The sequence below is a fragment of the Rousettus aegyptiacus genome, unplaced genomic scaffold (genome assembly GCF_014176215.1).
Source record: "Rousettus aegyptiacus isolate mRouAeg1 unplaced genomic scaffold, mRouAeg1.p scaffold_m13_p_2, whole genome shotgun sequence".
Taxonomy (NCBI): Eukaryota; Metazoa; Chordata; class Mammalia; order Chiroptera; family Pteropodidae; genus Rousettus; species Rousettus aegyptiacus.
In genome coordinates this window covers 47,172,288-47,189,385 of record NW_023416295.1, presented here as the reverse complement: position 1 = coordinate 47,189,385, position 17,098 = coordinate 47,172,288, and the positions used below count along the sequence as shown (strand labels likewise).

Sequence of the window (17,098 nt, the reverse complement as noted above, 5' to 3'; positions counted from 1 at the left end):
TGCAGGTTTGGTTCCATACCACCGCAGTAAAGTGAATGTTACAGTAAAGCTAGTCACACCAATTTTTGGGTTCCCAGTGTGTATAAAAGTTATATTTACACTATACCATAATCTATTAAGCGTGTAGTAACATTATTTTTATTTTTAAAAAAACCCAGTGTACATATAACCTTAATTTGAAAAATACTTTATTGCTAGCAAACATTAACCATCATCTGAGCCTGTTGGGAAAATGGCATCAATAGGCTTATGCAGCGTAGGACTAGCACAGACCTTCAATTTGTAAAAAAAAAAAAAAAAAAAAACCCTGTATCTGTGATGTGCAGTAAAGCAAAGCACATTAAAAAGAGGTATGCTCATATGTAGAGAAGTGCCCGCTTTTTGTTAGTTTGGATGGTAGTTGGAGTTTGGAAACTGAATTTTACGTTGTTGCTTTAAGGGGCAGATGTTAGAGAGCTACTCTGTAGTCTTACAGTTTTCAAATACCCCTCTGTACTCAGGACCCTGTGTGTCAGAGAGGGTCAAGAGCCCCACCAGATAGAGAGCTATGTACTTTATGTAAAGGATTTTTTTTAAAAAGATTCTTGCCAATAAATAACCACTTACCTGTTTTCTTAAGAAATAATTATTCTGGATTGAGTAACTGAATTTACTAAGTAGCTAGGCTTGGAGTCAGGGCAATTTAGAAATAGTTTCTTGTATTTTTGTTTCAGTTGGTTCTACTGGTTCTATTTATTGGTTCATTGCCCGTTTCAGTCACTTTAAGGTCCTAACCATGTGTATGTAACCTGTGCTGCTTTCCACAGCGGACCCTTCATCGGAAAGCAAGGAAGATCAGTGGATGGGGGTCACGGTCCAGAGCCAAGGGCCTGGGGGCAAAGTTGTGGTAAGTGTAAGGAAACACGTTCATTCTGCGGTGTCTGAGTACCTGTGTATGCCAGCACCTGGTGTATAGCAGTGACTATAACAGGCAGAGCCCCTGCCAGCGTGGAGTGTACATTTTGGCAAACTTACTTCTTTAAAGCAGGAATCGATCTCAAAAGGAAATCAGAGCATTGTTTTTCCTACAATTCCTGATATACTTTGAAACAGCCATACAACCTGCTTTTCTTTAGGACTTTCAGATTCAAAGAACTTGATTAAAAAATCTTCATTGAATATCTCTAATACTCTATATGGTCTTAAACAACAAAACTAGACATGGTCCCAGGATCTATGTAGCTTTTATAGACAAGATATAAAAAAAATGGAATGGTCATGGAAACTAAGATAATTTTAAACTCATTATTTATTCTGAGCTGCTTCAAATAGAAGTGGTAGCGAAGATGAGAGGGTCTATCAGATGGATTATGCTGGATGGCCTCGGAAGTGCCCCCAAGGTGGATTATGGTGCTCTTTCTGTGTCTCTTTCAAAATCTGGTTGCTAAAATGAATGTATGTAGAATTTTGAGAAAAAGGAGCATTTTAGTGAACATCAAATTTTGATATTTAAGGGCAGCATTATAGGAAATTGACTTGGATATTGTAAAGTATTTTCAGCCTGTGTCACATGGAGTGTAGCCATGAATACCCTATAAAACTATAGAGACTCTTTCATCTCTCCCGTCAGTGTAATTCTCTCTGCTTTATAGGATAAATTTAATCTCAGAGTTTAGAATATAAATTAGGATTTAGGCTTATAAGGAAATAGTGTGGGTACAAGGAAAATGTCTTTATTTTAGCTGTGTTTGCCTGATCCCTGTGAAAGTGTGTTCATGATTTCTCTCCTGGAACATTATTTTTACAAACATAATTAATTCGAAGATTTATATGGCCATTAAAAGCCAGTTAAATTAAGAAAATGAAATTAGGTATTTCCATTGTTATGTGACAAGTAAATTTACAAATCAGTTGCTTATGGATTATGAATTGGCATTCAGTATTTAGATTGGGGCATTATTCTCTGGGTGAGAAAAAGACTGACGACCTAGTTTCTGTATGCTAGATAATGGTTTCCTTAGTGCCGTTTTGGGGAGGATTTGCTGGTTCTGAGTCCAATCGCAGGGTGAAGGCACATTTAACATCCTTTTTATTATTGGCAACTTTGTTGATTTATAATGAAAAATATAAAGTTTGTAGGCATAACTGGGCTACTTTATCTTTGTAGACATGTGCTCATCGCTATGAAAAAAGGCAACATGTTAATACAAAGCAGGAATCCCGAGACATCTTTGGAAGATGCTATGTCCTGAGTCAGAATCTCAGGATTGTAGATGACATGGATGGAGGAGACTGGAGTTTCTGTGATGGCCGATTGAGAGGGCATGAAAAATTTGGTTCTTGCCAGCAAGGTGTAGCAGCCACGTTTACTAAAGACTTTCATTACATTGTATTTGGAGCTCCAGGCACTTATAACTGGAAAGGTATGATGTGTATTTATAGAAATACAGATTAAAATGACTACATAATTTTTATTATGTATATACCATGATTTAGTGCATTTGAAATTAAAATGTGCCATGAGATACTTCTATATTATAGAAATAGGGTAAGATATTAAAATCTCTGTATGATTTTTAAAAACAAATAAGATGGAAATGTATATTTTAGGAGATTCCCTACCAGCAATTTACATTAATACAAGGAGTTAACTTTTTTATGACTATAATAATAAACATTAGTAGTTTTTGCTGTTTTATATTTGCCTGTTACATGAAGCTGAAAGTCTTAATTTTAAGGTAGTCATCTGAAAACTGAGCAGACCTGAGTGCTGTCTGTCATGTACAGATAGCAGTGTATTAACACAGACCTTTATTTTATTGTATATTAAAAGACCATATCTTGCTGATAGTTAGAAGGGTAGATAACAGATTAGGGAATTTTGAGATGATAATTTCAGATAATTCACACAAAAGTTATTTAATAGGACAGTTTAATTATTGTGATATAGATAAAAGGAGACATTGGGAGAGAGAAGAATGGCTCACATTTTTTTGGCTGGATGAAGTTGGTCAGCTCCTGTAATAAAAGTTTAGCTTCTATGAAGAAATTAAGCAGGTGTAGACAACGACTGTATTATAAAGCACAATTAACCTAATTTTAATCTGTAATGAAAAAAATGCATTTGATATGAAAATAAGGCTTTTCGAGAAATTTATTAAAATAAATCCAGTGTTATAACATTTTTACTAGCAGGAAAAACTTTGGAAAAATTTCCTTTTCTGTTCAATAACTTCCAAGTTTTAATTCTTATTAGAAATGATTCTTGAGAACACCTCCTTTGTATGTCATTCGTAGTAACCTCTGGGAGTAATATCCATTGGCTTCTGCACCCCCAATCAGATCTTTCACATAATGGTATTTGTCAGATTATTTTGACCTAATGAAAATAACACAATGAAATAGTTTTATTTTAGTTAGAATAGATGCCATACATAGTAAAACAAAACCATAAAACAGCCACCAATTATGTATGTTTTAATTCGCGGGAAACATATTTTATCTGTTTTATAAACCCTGATTTAAAGGATTACCATTTTTAAAAAGTCACGAAGTGGACTTAATATGTGAAATCTTTTCAATGAAAATTTTAAAATGATGAAATCTTGGTTAAAGTGAAGAACAGATTAAAACATTAAGTTCATTTCTACACTATAATAAAGAAAAATTGATTTTGGATTATAGAACATGTAAGGTATCATATCAGGTTCACATATTTTTTAAAAATTGTTTTCTGTAGGTTTAGTAAACCACTCCATTTTCCATTGTTTTGATTGCATTGTAAAAATAATGCATGAAAATGCATGGGACATTTTTTTTATTACTAGAACAAATTTCTTTTGTAAAAATTTACATGAACATGATTTTTTAACATTAATAACTTCAAAAGTCATCTCTCTTTTCTGCCTTTTCTTCCTCTAAACTTTTCTTGCTGTACTCAGTGATAATATGAGAAATATTAATTAGGAACCATTTATTTTATTTTGTTTCATCTTTTTTTTTTTTTTAACCATTTCATTCCTTTAGGGATTGTCCGCGTAGAACAAAAGAATAACACTTTTTTTGACATGAACATCTTTGAAGATGGGCCTTATGAAGTTGGTGGAGAGACTGACCATGATGAAAGTCTAGTTCCTGTTCCTGCTAACAGTTATTTAGGTAGGAATGAGAGCAGATGATGACATGCCTACCTTTTCAGATGCCTCTGTGTGACACTCCCCTCACAGGGCCTTGGGCTTCTAGGCTGAGAGGAGGCCAGGTGGAACCAGGGGCCTGTGGCTGCATGTACTGGAATTTAATTTAGGCCTTAGTGATCCTGAGGTAATTTAACCGATACTTGGGATCCTTCCCTTCTGACTTGCGCTCCCTCAAGTGAGGAGGAAATTTGCTCTCTTAAAATCACCTGTCCTCCACATGGAAGTCTGTTTCCTCAACTAATGTTGACCTCTGTAACCTGAAATTGGCTTTTCATGCAGCCCGGGGAAAACATGAATGGGTATTTATTAGCAGTGAGCCAAGCTGCCTTCCCTCTCCCTTCAGCGCCTCTTTCTAGAGATACTCGTAAGAGCTACATTTATGAAGTTACTCCTAAGTGGCAGGTCGGGACCTCCGGGTCCTTTCTCTGTGATTGCCTTTCTCCAAGGGTTGGCCCTGCTTCGGGATTGGGGCCCTCATGTCACAGGGCCCCTGGCGGGTTGGCATGGGGGCTCTTCAGCTGCGGCTGGGCAGGACTGCCAAAGCAGTTTTGAGGACACCCAGATTATGTCTAAGTGCCCATTCCTTAACTCCTAAGGCTTGTTTGCATTACTAATGGGTGTCCTAAATTATTCATGTGCATTATGGTAATTACATAAAGGCTTTTAAAAGCTTTAATTCTTGGTATGAGTTGACATAAAGAATAATTACTGTGCATTTCTTGGAAAAAATGTAAAAAATCTCCTAAATCTAAATAGTAACCTCTTTTTTTTTTTTTTTTTTTAAAAAGTGTCCATATGCTAGAGGTATTACTAGAGCAATGGAAGGTAAAAAAGGAAAAAATAGGTATAGCTATAAGAACATTCTAAATAATGTGTTAGTAAATACTTAAAAATTGTTCTAATTGTATAGATAATGTATGAACAGTACTATTAAATTTTTTTTCAGACAGTCCCCATCCTTCTAAATTAAAAATTTGGTGTGAAGGCATAGAAGAAGGAAGAAAAATGTTACACTTACCACTCGTTAAGCACCTACCATGTGCTCTAAGGCACGTGCTATACTTCCCGCTTCATAGGTCTTATTTGATCTTCCCAACAGTATTATAAAATAAGCATTATTGTTCCTCATTGCTGGATGTGTAAATGCTGTGTTAGTAGGGGCTTTGCAGGACAGGAAGAGAACCAAGGGGCTAAGCAGTTTGCAATCTCAATTATTAAATATGGTTTTTCAAGGTAAAATCTTTTTCAAGGTACATATTATCAACAAACTAGCATTTTATTTAAATATATTTTAACAGACAACTTCTCTTCAAATATGTTCAGGGATTAGTTTATGATAAGACATTTAATTTTAATGATTATAGGCAAGAAACCAACACTTGGTCTTTAAATAGATAGATTTTATAAACTTTGTTGCTATTGGAACATTTGATATTAAATGCTAATTTTAGAATGGATTTCCTCAAAAGTGGATGCCTGGAAAAAAGTCAGGTTTGCGTTGTTATTTTAGTTGTCTGTGCATCTGTCATTTCAAAAAAACCAGTGGGTTTTAGGTTTTGGAAGCTGGCAAAGAGAGTGGCTCACCGGATACATTGGTGGCCTCATCATCCAGCAAGAATGGTGGTCGCCGTTGTGCCTCTTACTAAGCATAATTGCTTTTTCTTCAATCTCTCTTGTCCCGTGCATGTGTACAGGCCTGCTGTTTCTGACCAGCGTTTCCTATACAGATCCCGATCAGTTTGTTTATAAAACACAGCCTCCCAGGGAGCAGCCTGCCACATACCCCGATGTGATGATGAATAGCTACCTAGGTTTGTGACCTCTGAGATGACAAATAAATTGTCTTGGTCATGGTCATTTAAAATTTTTTTTGATCCATACAGAGCATAAATCTTTTTATTTTCTATTTCAAGCGAAGCACACGTCAAAAGCATGCCATGGTGGAGGCCGCCAGATGGTTTTCAGAGCCAGATTCTATTGTATCCTCCTATTCTAAATTTGTGGCTCATCCTATATTTCAACTCACTTCACAATTTGAGAACTGCAGCAGTAGTGGTGAAGCTTTTCATAAGTAAAACCCAACAAGAAGGATGAGCTTATACTGTTCTGCTTCTGCTTTACCTTTATATGGGAGTATTTGTTTAATTTCAATGGTCTTGATGTGGGCACTTATATTTGCTCCCCATCACATCTCTGTTTGTGACCCGACATCCTATCTGATGATTATAATTCGATATTCTAACATCTTCTGCCCTCCTGACAAGTACGTAATTGATATAAAAGACAACATGCTCACCTCTATTGTTTATATAGGTTCTCACATACTGTATCTCATCAATCATGGTTTTGTTTGCATGTTTGTGTCTGAGAACTAAGTTCGTCCAAAATAATGAAATGCCGTCTGTGGTGTATCAACGATGTTAACTTTTATTCTTGCATGATTACCAAGGAGAGACTGATGAATATGGAAGTTATTAATCATTGCATCATAGCAGAACCCTACATCATGCACTCAGTTATGCTCTTATCAGGTTGTATCTGATGTAACTTTCCCGTGGTAATTCAATATCTAGCTTGATCTCCTTTTATAGCAGTTCCAGTATTAAAACGGAGTTCGAACTGATTCTTCTGATGAGTGAATGCTTCATGATTCCATGAAGATGCTAAATAGCATAGGTTCGTTTCTGTAAGTCTTAACGTATTTCCACAGACAGCAGTGAAAGAGCCCACTACTTTGTACTTGTGTCACATCTCTACGTAGTTCTGTAACTCTTTCATACAGCAAGTGTGATAGTTGGTGGGAATCAGAAAGAAAAGATAGTGATGGAGTCACCAGTGTTTGATAGTTCTCGAAAAATGGAGTTGGTGTGAACTGTTATTTTGTTTTTCTAGGCTTTTCTTTGGACTCGGGGAAAGGGATTGTTTCTAAAGATGACATCACTTTTGTATCTGGTGCTCCCAGAGCCAATCACAGTGGAGCTGTGGTTTTGCTGAAAAGAGACATGAAGTCTGCACATCTTCTCCCTGAACACATATTCGATGGGGAAGGTCTGGCTTCTTCCTTTGGCTATGACGTGGCAGTGGTGGACCTTAACAAAGACGGGTATGAGTATCTGAGGTTATTTTATTTCGTAAAGAAATCATTGCTTCTTCGGCTTCTGTAGTTCTTGAGAAGAATCATCTTTTCGGGTTAGTTGATTCAAGGAATGAATATTTTTGCTGTCAAAACTTTTACCCTCCTATCATATCTTTATCACTAACGTTTTGGCAGCAGACATTCATTACTCTCCTCAGGGTGTAGGATTATAGCTGTTTTAGTTTTCAGTTTTTATTCATGTCTTGAGATTATGGGTCTGTGAGAATTAAAATTTTGGGGTAAAAAAATTCTCAAAAAAAGACACCTACATAGTTCTGTTCTATAATTTCTTAAGGGGCTTTTGGAACATCCAGAATGTCCTGTTGAAAGTAGGAATTGTGAAAAAGTCAATATGCAGGTCTGGCTGGTGGTGTCTGTCTGGGTCTGGGGTGGAAGGTGGAGCGAATTGGAGCCTTTCTTGGGGATCTCCCCACACAGTAGATCTAACATGGAGAACTGGTTCCGCATTCTTATCCTCCATGTTTTCCTTTGGGCAATTATTACAAGCTACCTTGGTTTTAAAAAAATTATTTTCATTGATGAGATATAAATTCCAGAGTTGAGGCCCTGTGTATCATCTCTGTTTGTGTTCTTAGTACCTGGGCTGGTGGTGGTCTCCTGAAGCTTGCTGTGTTAGCCATTGGTTCACAGTTCTTCCCCTCATTATGTTTTTAGGTGGCAAGATATAGTTATTGGAGCCCCACAGTATTTTGATAGAGATGGAGAAGTTGGAGGTGCAGTGTATGTCTATATTAACCAGCAAGGCAGATGGAATAATGTCAAGCCAATTCGTCTTAATGGAACCAAGGATTCTATGTTTGGCATTGCAGTCAAAAATATTGGTGATATCAACCAAGATGGCTACCCAGGTAGATAATAAAATGGTTATGATTTTATGGGTAGATTATTTGAATGATGAGTTCTTATGGCATCTTATTTTAAAACATTTTAAAAAGATAATGTTTGTTAAAATGTGATGTTGTCAACAGATATTGCAGTTGGAGCTCCCTATGATGAGAAGGGGAAGGTTTTTATCTATCACGGATCTGCGAATGGAATAAACACCAAACCAACACAGGTAATCCAGTAAGGTAGATTTCTGTGACGGGGGGGCGTGGGGGGTTGGATCTCAGCTTTTTGCCTTGTTATAGAATATTTAAGTTCAAGTGCATTTGCACACCCATCACGTTATATTTATTTACAAACCACCAATAGTATGAATTTTATGTTTTAAAAAATGTATTATTAGAAGATAGCTTGGCAATAGATGTAAATGCAATGACTTGCTTGTTTTAACTATAAAATTTTTTTGCAAGCTAGAAATCAAAGCAATTGAAGGGAAAAAACTATTCTACCTTGACAGCATAGATAGAAATGTGACGTTATTTCCTTTAGTAGCATAAATAGAGATGAAACTGGGCAAATGAGATGATTGTAATTGCCTAGAGAATTTAGACACCAAAAATTAAAAATTGCTTTTGAGAAAAATAAGACATTTGAAAAGCAGGTAGGGAGTTTTGGTTTGAAATACCCTGATCAACTTAATAAAGTAAACAAGCTCATCAAAAACGGGCTCTTTTATCCTTTGAGATGCTATGTAAGTTAGGTGACTTTCATGAAACATGAAGTATTGGATCATATGTATACTTATTTGTAATTTAATATAATGTATTTATAAGTGAACTCTTAAATTTCAATTCAAAAGAAACTTGTGTGTCTTTTTCAAAGGATGGTTGAGAGGCTCATTTTGGTGGCCCAGGGTCCATTCTGATGACCTGTTCTTTTCAGGTTCTTGAGGGTAATTCACGTTTCTTTGGATATTCAATTGCTGGGAATATGGACCTTGATAGAAATTCCTACCCTGACGTTGCCGTTGGTTCCCTCTCGGACTCAGTAACTATTTTCAGGTGTGTTATCGCTGACGTTAGTTAAGCATGTTCAACAATAGGTGCACTAAAATTTTTGACCTTTTGGGTTGAAATTAGTCATGCCTATACTTCAAAAGACAAAAGCTTGTATGAATTTTAAAGATTTTTCTTTTGCGAGTAGTATAGCAATGTAATAAAAACCTGTGTTGTAAAATCTTGCTAATTTTGAATTGAGGAAAAGATAGGTCAGAATTGGTGATTATGGTGAAAGTGTTTACCTCATAAATGTATTTTAAAACCTTTGTTTTGATAGAAACAAACATAGAAAATCTGACAGTACAAATAACATATATAAGGAAATAAAAATACCTTATATTTCACCCCATCATTAAACTCCAAAATTTTGGTTTGTGTCTTTGTAGTCTTTTATTTTCTATGAACGCGCATGTATGTCTAAAAAATCGAGGCCATTATGTATTGTTTTATAACCTGCTTTTGTCAGTTTGTAATGCGTAGTGGACGTTTTCATTGTAATAAGTGAGCTTATTACAATGGGCTTTTCCTTGTCTGTCATTGAGTACTTCTCTGAAATGAAGTTAGTGGCTGTCTGTGAGACGTCACATTGCTGAATCATAGTTCATTAACAACTGCCACACTCTTATTGGACATTTATGTTGCTGTCCATGTTTGTTTTTTCCCATGATATGCAAAGCTGTGGTGAAGATCCTTCCTTTTGTCCATGTTTCGGATTATTTATTACGTTAAATTCCTAAAAGCGAGTCGCTGAGTTGAAGGGACTGTGTGTTCCAAGACTTTGGATTCACATTCACCAGTACGGTCTCCAGACAGGTGGTCGTGTTTGCCAGCCAGCTGTGTTTGAGTCCGCTTTTCCAGTGATTTCATCACTGCGGGCCATCACCAATGAAAATTGTTAGTTTTTAGTCTTTTTTAGTTTAAAATCACATTCTTGTAAAAATGTTAATACAGAATTGCAGTAAGTGGACGTTCCCCCATATTCCCGTCTTTCACGAATCAGCATTTGATAGTTTTGAGTATCTCTCTACTGTAACTGCTGTTCTCTAATCTGGTTGTTAAAAATCTAATCTCTTTCTGTTCTCTCTCCTCGTCAGTATAGACTCGTCAATCTTATTCTTTTAAATAACTTAATATTATTCTAAAATATGAATGTAATGAATCCTTGGTTGATAGGATTTTTCAGATAGTCTCTGACTTCCTGTACCAAAACGTGGTTAACCAAGTCTTTCCCGGCAGGTAACCTGTCTTTACTGTCTTTAGTGAGTTGAATATTCGCTTCTCTATGTAGTTGATTCTTGAACATCCTTACTTTCCTGTCCTCATAAGAGGGTTTACTCTGAATGCTGTAAACTTGTTCCTTTTTTCTATATAGATAGTATGAAAGTAAAATTCAGAACCTTTTGATAATGAGAGGAAAACCCACTGTCTTATTTTACAAACTCCCTTGTTTTGCAAAGGCGGCCCAGAAGCTGCTTACGCTGTTAAGGCTGCATCCTGCAGGAACAGGGCGCAGCACCTGATCTCCCCAGGCATTTTTCCCACAGAACCATACCAGAGTGTCCAGGTAGTTTATAAATAGATGCCAATTAAAAACAGAACAGCGGGGCCAGTAAGATTTGCTTTATGTGTTAAAAGACACATTTTTCACTATTCCTCGATACCGTGCACTCAGAATTTTGTGTATATGTTGTGTGTTTAAAACAACAAATAAAAATAGGGTTCAGGTGGAAATGTGTGTTAAAATATTGCCTTTTGAAGTTTATGCCACATTGAAGTCCTAATACTATGATATTTAAAACACTTTAGCATCTGTAGCAACTGGTTTTAAAAGATTTGCGAATTTTTGCCTTTTAAATATGCCCTCAAAACTTCGAGGGTATCTAGTTAGTATTTTAGAAACTGGCAGCCGCCTCAATGTAAAATAACGGTAGGAAGGCAAATGAGGTAAAGGGCGGTGAAGACACAGACGGCGGGCGAGGTTTGCCCCTTCCTTGGCTCCCGCCTTCCGCCCGAGTGTACTCATGCTCTCTCTCTAGCTACTGAAACATTGACTCAGAAGTTCGAGCTAGCAGTTTGGGATTGGAATTTATTTTCCTGCCCACACCTTTCTCTAGGATGGCTGGGTTTACCGCAAGCCCGGTAAAGTCAGTCTAACCGAACCTGTGTGGTAATGAAACTGTGGAACCCGTGCTGAGCTCTGGCGGAGGGGGCGACGGGGGCGAGAGGCGCAGTGTCTCCCCATCGCCCTCGCAGCTCCAGCCACCAACCACATCCTCGCATTTCTTGTGTGGGTGGCAGAGGTCAGGTCACAGGCCCTTGGTGACCCCTTTGGCTGTGGGGAGTAGGGCAGAATATATGTAAAGGAGAGAGAAGATGGTTTTATATGGTGAGAAGGGCTGGAGGTGTTGGATTCCAGCTTAGTGTTTGCGAGGTTGGGGTTAGGCAGAATAGAGATGGAAAAGGTTAAGGGATTCAGGGTTGTGCTTCCAGAGATATTGTGGAGGTAGAAAAGTTGTAGTCAGTCCTGGCAGCAGACTTAAGGTTGGGAATGAGAGGTTCTGAGGGAGGATAAGGAAGGAAATGTTTGTAAAATGGAGACCTTTAAGGTTTTAGGATCGCCTGCATTACTAAAATTCATGTGGATGTAGAAATCCGGATAGTGTTAGGTGTATGTTGGTATAACCTTTTTGGGAGGGTATTTTGGTAAGATTAATCTGAATTTAAAATGCATATATTCTTTGACTCAAATTCTGCTGCTGGTAATTTATCTTACAGATAAATTCAAATGTGTGCTTAGGTATATGTACAAGGATGTTCGTTAGATCCGAAAGCCTGAAAACAAACAACATAAATGTCTATTGATTACAGACTGGTTAAATAAATGAGGTTATACTGGTGCCATGCAACACCACCTGCTGTGAAAAACAAGGAGCTAGATTTATGTGTGTGGATCTGACAGGACCTCTGAAATGTTAATGAATGAAAAAAAGCAACAGTGAGCATGAAAAGCTCCCATTTTAAATAAGTATATGTGTGTTTTTGTATTTAAATGTAGGTATTTTTAACAGAAACACAGACTTTGGTATGTGTCTGGAAGGATACACAGGCTTCTTGAGGGTTTACAGATGAGGACAGAGATACAATATTGGCTTGAAAACTGGGACTATTACTCTTTCAGTTACAAAACTCTAATATTAAAACTATAAAGCATTTTATAATTTTAAATAAGTTTTATTTAAAAATTTTTGATATTATATAATCAGGTTTTAAATTATATCTGTGAACAGCTATTTTCTTCAGCAATGGGGGGAAAATTACATGGGAGAACACTTTTTTCCTGTGGTTTCTAAGGTATAATAGGCATCTGTTTATGAATTCATCTTATATTCAAAGTAGCAAAAGGCTGAGCTTGTATTTTACTCCTTTGTCTTCAGATCCCGACCTGTGATTAACATTCAGAAAACCGTCACAGTGACACCTAACAGAATTGATCTCCGCCAGAAAACGGCCTGCGGGGCCTCTAGTGGGATATGGTGAGGGTCCTGCTGTGTCCCACAGTCCCCCCGCAGTCCCCCGCAGTTTCACACCTCAGCTTTCTGATGATCCTGTTGGTCTGAGGAGCCACAGGGAACATTGAGAAATGGGCAAAGGGAAGAGGAATCTATCCAGCAGATATATAACACTTTACTCATCAATGGGCAGCGGGGAGATTTGAGAGCTGGGAAACATACTGAGGTTTTTTCTACTGCAGTAATGTATCTTTTAAGAAATATATGTTTGATTTCATACAGCCTCAAGGTTAAGGCCTGCTTTGAATATACTGCCAAACCTGCTGATTATCATCCTTTAATATGTAAGTACTGACTACAATTAAAAATGATATGTTTTCTATCTGCCAGGTTGAAAGTTTTGCACAAAGAAAAGTAAAACTGCAGTGGCCATAATGGGTCCACAAATTCCTGTTTAAGGAATTGAGTATAACCATTGTCTTCTCTTTAGTCAGGAGGGCAAAGCACATGAGGGAAAAACCCTCCTTTTGGTTCCCATTTGAATTTTCCAGAGCAGATGGTTTAGGACAGAATGTCTTGGAAAAGTACTCCTTTGCTACCACAACTGTTTCCTCCATTTCTGTCTTTGAAAAGCACTGTGGAAAATTGGTTTTGTGGTTGTGAGGTGGTGGGTGATGGTTGTAGAAGAGGCTGCAGGAGCTGGAGCACTGCACAGAAGTACTGCCAATTTATACCGTTTGCTCCCCGGTCCTCTCCCAAAGAGGCCACTGTGGCCCCCAAGTACCCAAGGCGTGTGTCCCCTGGGGGGATATGAAGCCTGGCCTTGACAATTCAGAGACTTGGGCCCCGCTGCTGACTCTAGTTTTGATGGTGATGGACCCTACAACACAGAGCAAGTGCCTTAACGTTTGAGTTTTTATTTTCCCATTAGTTAAAAAAAAAAAAAGAAAAAAAATGCCTCTAATAGGAATTACTGTATAACATTGTGTGGAGATCAAATGAGATAATGCGGTGAAAGCAGTTGGTGATTTATAAGGTATTGTTCTGCTTCCTTTCTTAATAATCTAAACAGGATTTTTGCCCCTAATTTTGACAAGGCTAATGATACCCTAATAGTGATTATCAGTCCCCAAGCCTTCTCTGGTTTGTTATGGGAATGTGAGAGTTTATGGAAATTCTTTTGCTATCCCAGAATTTGGCAAATAAGTCTTCCTTCACTCAGGTCATGCTGTCATAAACCTGCTTAGCCTTAGTGTTTCCTAGATGCCAACCCTTCTCAGGTGGTCTCTTCATCTCCCTTGTCTTCATAGGCCCCCGCTGCTGGGCAGTGTCCTGCCGTATCATCTCTTCGTGGTGTCTGTGAGCCTTGCCTGAAGCATGCTTTTAATGTTGGTGTAGTATGACTTTGTGAATAGGCAGAGCTGTACCCTTTCACTTTGCTTTTTGATGCATCTGGCATTTTATTGAGTATAGAAAACAATTCTTTGTGTGGCTTCTAATGCCAAGAAAACATCTTCGATTATTTCTCATTGTCTGTCCTTCTTTCATTCAGTATCATTTGTTATTTTTTATCCTGCTTGGATCACAGGCCTTTCTTTTTCTTAGATGGGGAAACATTTTTATTTTTTAAACTAAATTTATTGGGTGACATTGGTTAATTATATAGGTTTCACATGTACGATTCAATAATACATCATATGTATGTTGCATTGTGTGTTCACCACCCAAAGTTAAATTTCCTTCCATAGCCATATATTTGACCAACATTTTAATTCTATTAGTCTGTCATTTTCTCAAACCACTGTGACCATAGATATGAAATCTCATCAGAGCAGTTCTTGTCTCCCCCAAATCAATTTTATATTATAAAACTACTTCATTAACCCAAGTGTTTATTGATGGCCTATTATGGATAGAACTTTTTTTCTCTGCAGTCATTTAGAGAAAACCTGTTTTTGTTGCCTATATTTCCACAGTATTGGGAAATTCTAAACCCAATAAAACAGAACTTCCACAAAAGCTGCTGCATAAGTCTGTTCCCAGTGGCTGAAAAATGTGGGCCTATTGTTTGACCAGGCTGTTTTAACTCGGCTGTCCTCGGACGTGGTATTCCATACATACAGATATTTATAATTGAGGCTTAATGAGTATTCTACTTGGCTTGCCCCTCAAAAGGTCAGCAAAGGTGGCCTGCAAGGATTTTAAGATGATGTGAACTGTCTCGAGGGTTAGGGAAGGTCAGAGTGGGTTTGGTAGATAAACGGTTTTAATGCACCCACACCCTCCCCTACTTTTGCTGTGAGGGGCACTCAGCATGTGAGCCTTCATCTGGTTCATTGTGAAGTTAGCAGGTCACTGATAAATGGATGATGTCAAGGCTACAGAGGGCCTAAAATGGAGGCACATTCCATTTGGCAGCCATGACATTTAAAAATTCTTTAGATGGACACAGAAATTACTATTGAAACTGTCAGTGTTTCTAAATTTTGGTCTCGTACATTTGAAGCACTATCGTTTCAGCGTAAGAGTAACGGCACATTGTGTGCTTTTGTGCGCAAACGTGCGTAGGTGTCTATGTCGATGTGGTGGTGCCAGCTACTCTTGCTTCTGTTCATCTATTCTACAAATGGTATTTCTGTCAGGTGTAGTGCTGTGAACTGGCCGATGTCCCTCTTCGTGGCTTTGCCAAGGAAGATGGTCAGGCAGTTACAGCGCAGTGGGCTAGGTAGAATACTGTCAGATCCCCCAGGAGGGGGCAGGAAAGGCTTCCTGGACAAAGCGATGTCCACGGTGAAATCTCAAGGAGGAGTAGGGTTAGCTTGTGGGAGCTGTGTTAGCTGACAAATAGGCACTCTAGTCGCTGGAAGGAATATGTTTTACTTTTTTTTTTTTTAAGTGAAAAGTCTCATCCTATTGTGAAAAGACTTCTCCATCTCTAATACATATTTCTCTTTTAGACAACTATCTTTTATCAGTGTTTATTAAACTTGAATGTGTATGGCAACTTCCTGGTGGTGCTGTTAAAATGCAGATTCAGTTCACACGTTGTTTTCGGGTATACAACGTAGTGATTAGACATTTATATATCTTATGAAGTGATCACCCTGATAGGTCTAGTACCCATCTACACCATACATAGTTAATATTAACTGTATTCCTTGTGCCACACTTTGCATTCCTATGACTTTTTACAACTGGCAACTTGTACTTCTTAGTTCCTTTCACCTTTTTGAATATCAAAACACTCAGTCATTTAAGCAAGGGCCTATTGGAGGAAGGGTCAGTTTAGGCGCTTAGGGAGTGTTGGGTCCTCTCCTGTCAGCTTTAGTATTCAGAGTTCCTGAAGTTCATCCAGAAAGTGATTCTAAGACAGTGCTGTCAGAGGTTTTGACTTATTCTCGAGCTCCCCCTGGTGGCCCAAGGAAAATTTAACTTTTAAGACACTTAAGAACAATGGGCAGGAAAGGACTGCTTGATTTGAAATACCATTAATTCAATCAAAGCGTGCATTATCAGGAAGTATGAAGAGAAACAATGACAGTGGGAAAAAGTGTTCTTCTAGAATGAATTAAAATATTTTTAAAAGCTAAATTGTGCATGAATGTACTTTTAAGTTTATGTGCTTTCTGTCCATTTTACTTAGCCATTGTGGGCACACTTGAGGCTGAAAAGGATAGAAGAAAATCTGGGCTGTCATCAAGAGTTCAGTTTCGAAACCAAGGGTCTGAGCCCAAGTACACCAAAGAACTAACTCTGAACAGGCAGAAGCAGAAGGCGTGCATGGAGGAGACCCTCTGGCTACAGGTGAGGCCCGCAGCCAAACCAGTTTCTTAAAAGGGACAGAAGTCAGTTTTATGGTGGCATATGTAGATTTTTGAAATTTATACCAGCAACTCATTATTCAGTATGAAATAAAGCATTGTTTCGGAGTTTCCCAATAGCATTTATATTATGCTTACTTAGATCTCTGCATACGTTTCAGGAAAACATTAGAGATAAACTGCGTCCCATTCCCATAACTGCTTCGGTAGAGCTCCAGGAGCCAAACAGTCGGAGGCGAGTGAATTCACTTCCAGAAATTTTTCCAATTCTGAATTCAAATGAACCCACGACAGTTCATACAGACGTAAGTCTTTCTGACTTTTGCTTTTCTAGGGTTTTGGCCATATTATACTAAATCAAATGTCTTTGAAGGCAAGAGGACTAGTGATTTGTTTTAAAAGGCTGTTCCTTTGTATTAAATAAGCTTTTTAATACAAGCAAAGTTTGTTTGAAGAAGATTTGTTTCTCAAATTATCAACAAATATAGAAAAAGAAGGAGAATATAATTTGGAGCTATGAATAAATGTTGGTCACTGCATCTTATTGAGACTG

The 17,098-nt window shown here is 37.8% G+C and overlaps 1 protein-coding gene across 2 annotated transcripts in view; it reads left to right on the top strand.

Annotated features, from left to right (window-relative positions):
* ITGA6 (integrin subunit alpha 6) overlaps positions 1–17,098 on the top strand; it is a 68,173-nt gene that overhangs the window by 31,219 nt on the left and 19,856 nt on the right. For both annotated transcript variants that reach the window (XM_036236609.1, XM_036236610.1), the window contains exons 3-13: positions 807–886; positions 2,147–2,402; positions 4,006–4,137; positions 7,068–7,278; positions 7,987–8,180; positions 8,301–8,389; positions 9,100–9,218; positions 12,650–12,748; positions 13,007–13,068; positions 16,368–16,528; positions 16,707–16,850. In XM_036236609.1, coding sequence (XP_036092502.1) covers positions 807–886; positions 2,147–2,402; positions 4,006–4,137; positions 7,068–7,278; positions 7,987–8,180; positions 8,301–8,389; positions 9,100–9,218; positions 12,650–12,748; positions 13,007–13,068; positions 16,368–16,528; positions 16,707–16,850 — 1,547 coding nt within the window. The remainder of the gene's footprint in view (positions 1–806; positions 887–2,146; positions 2,403–4,005; positions 4,138–7,067; positions 7,279–7,986; positions 8,181–8,300; positions 8,390–9,099; positions 9,219–12,649; positions 12,749–13,006; positions 13,069–16,367; positions 16,529–16,706; positions 16,851–17,098) is intronic.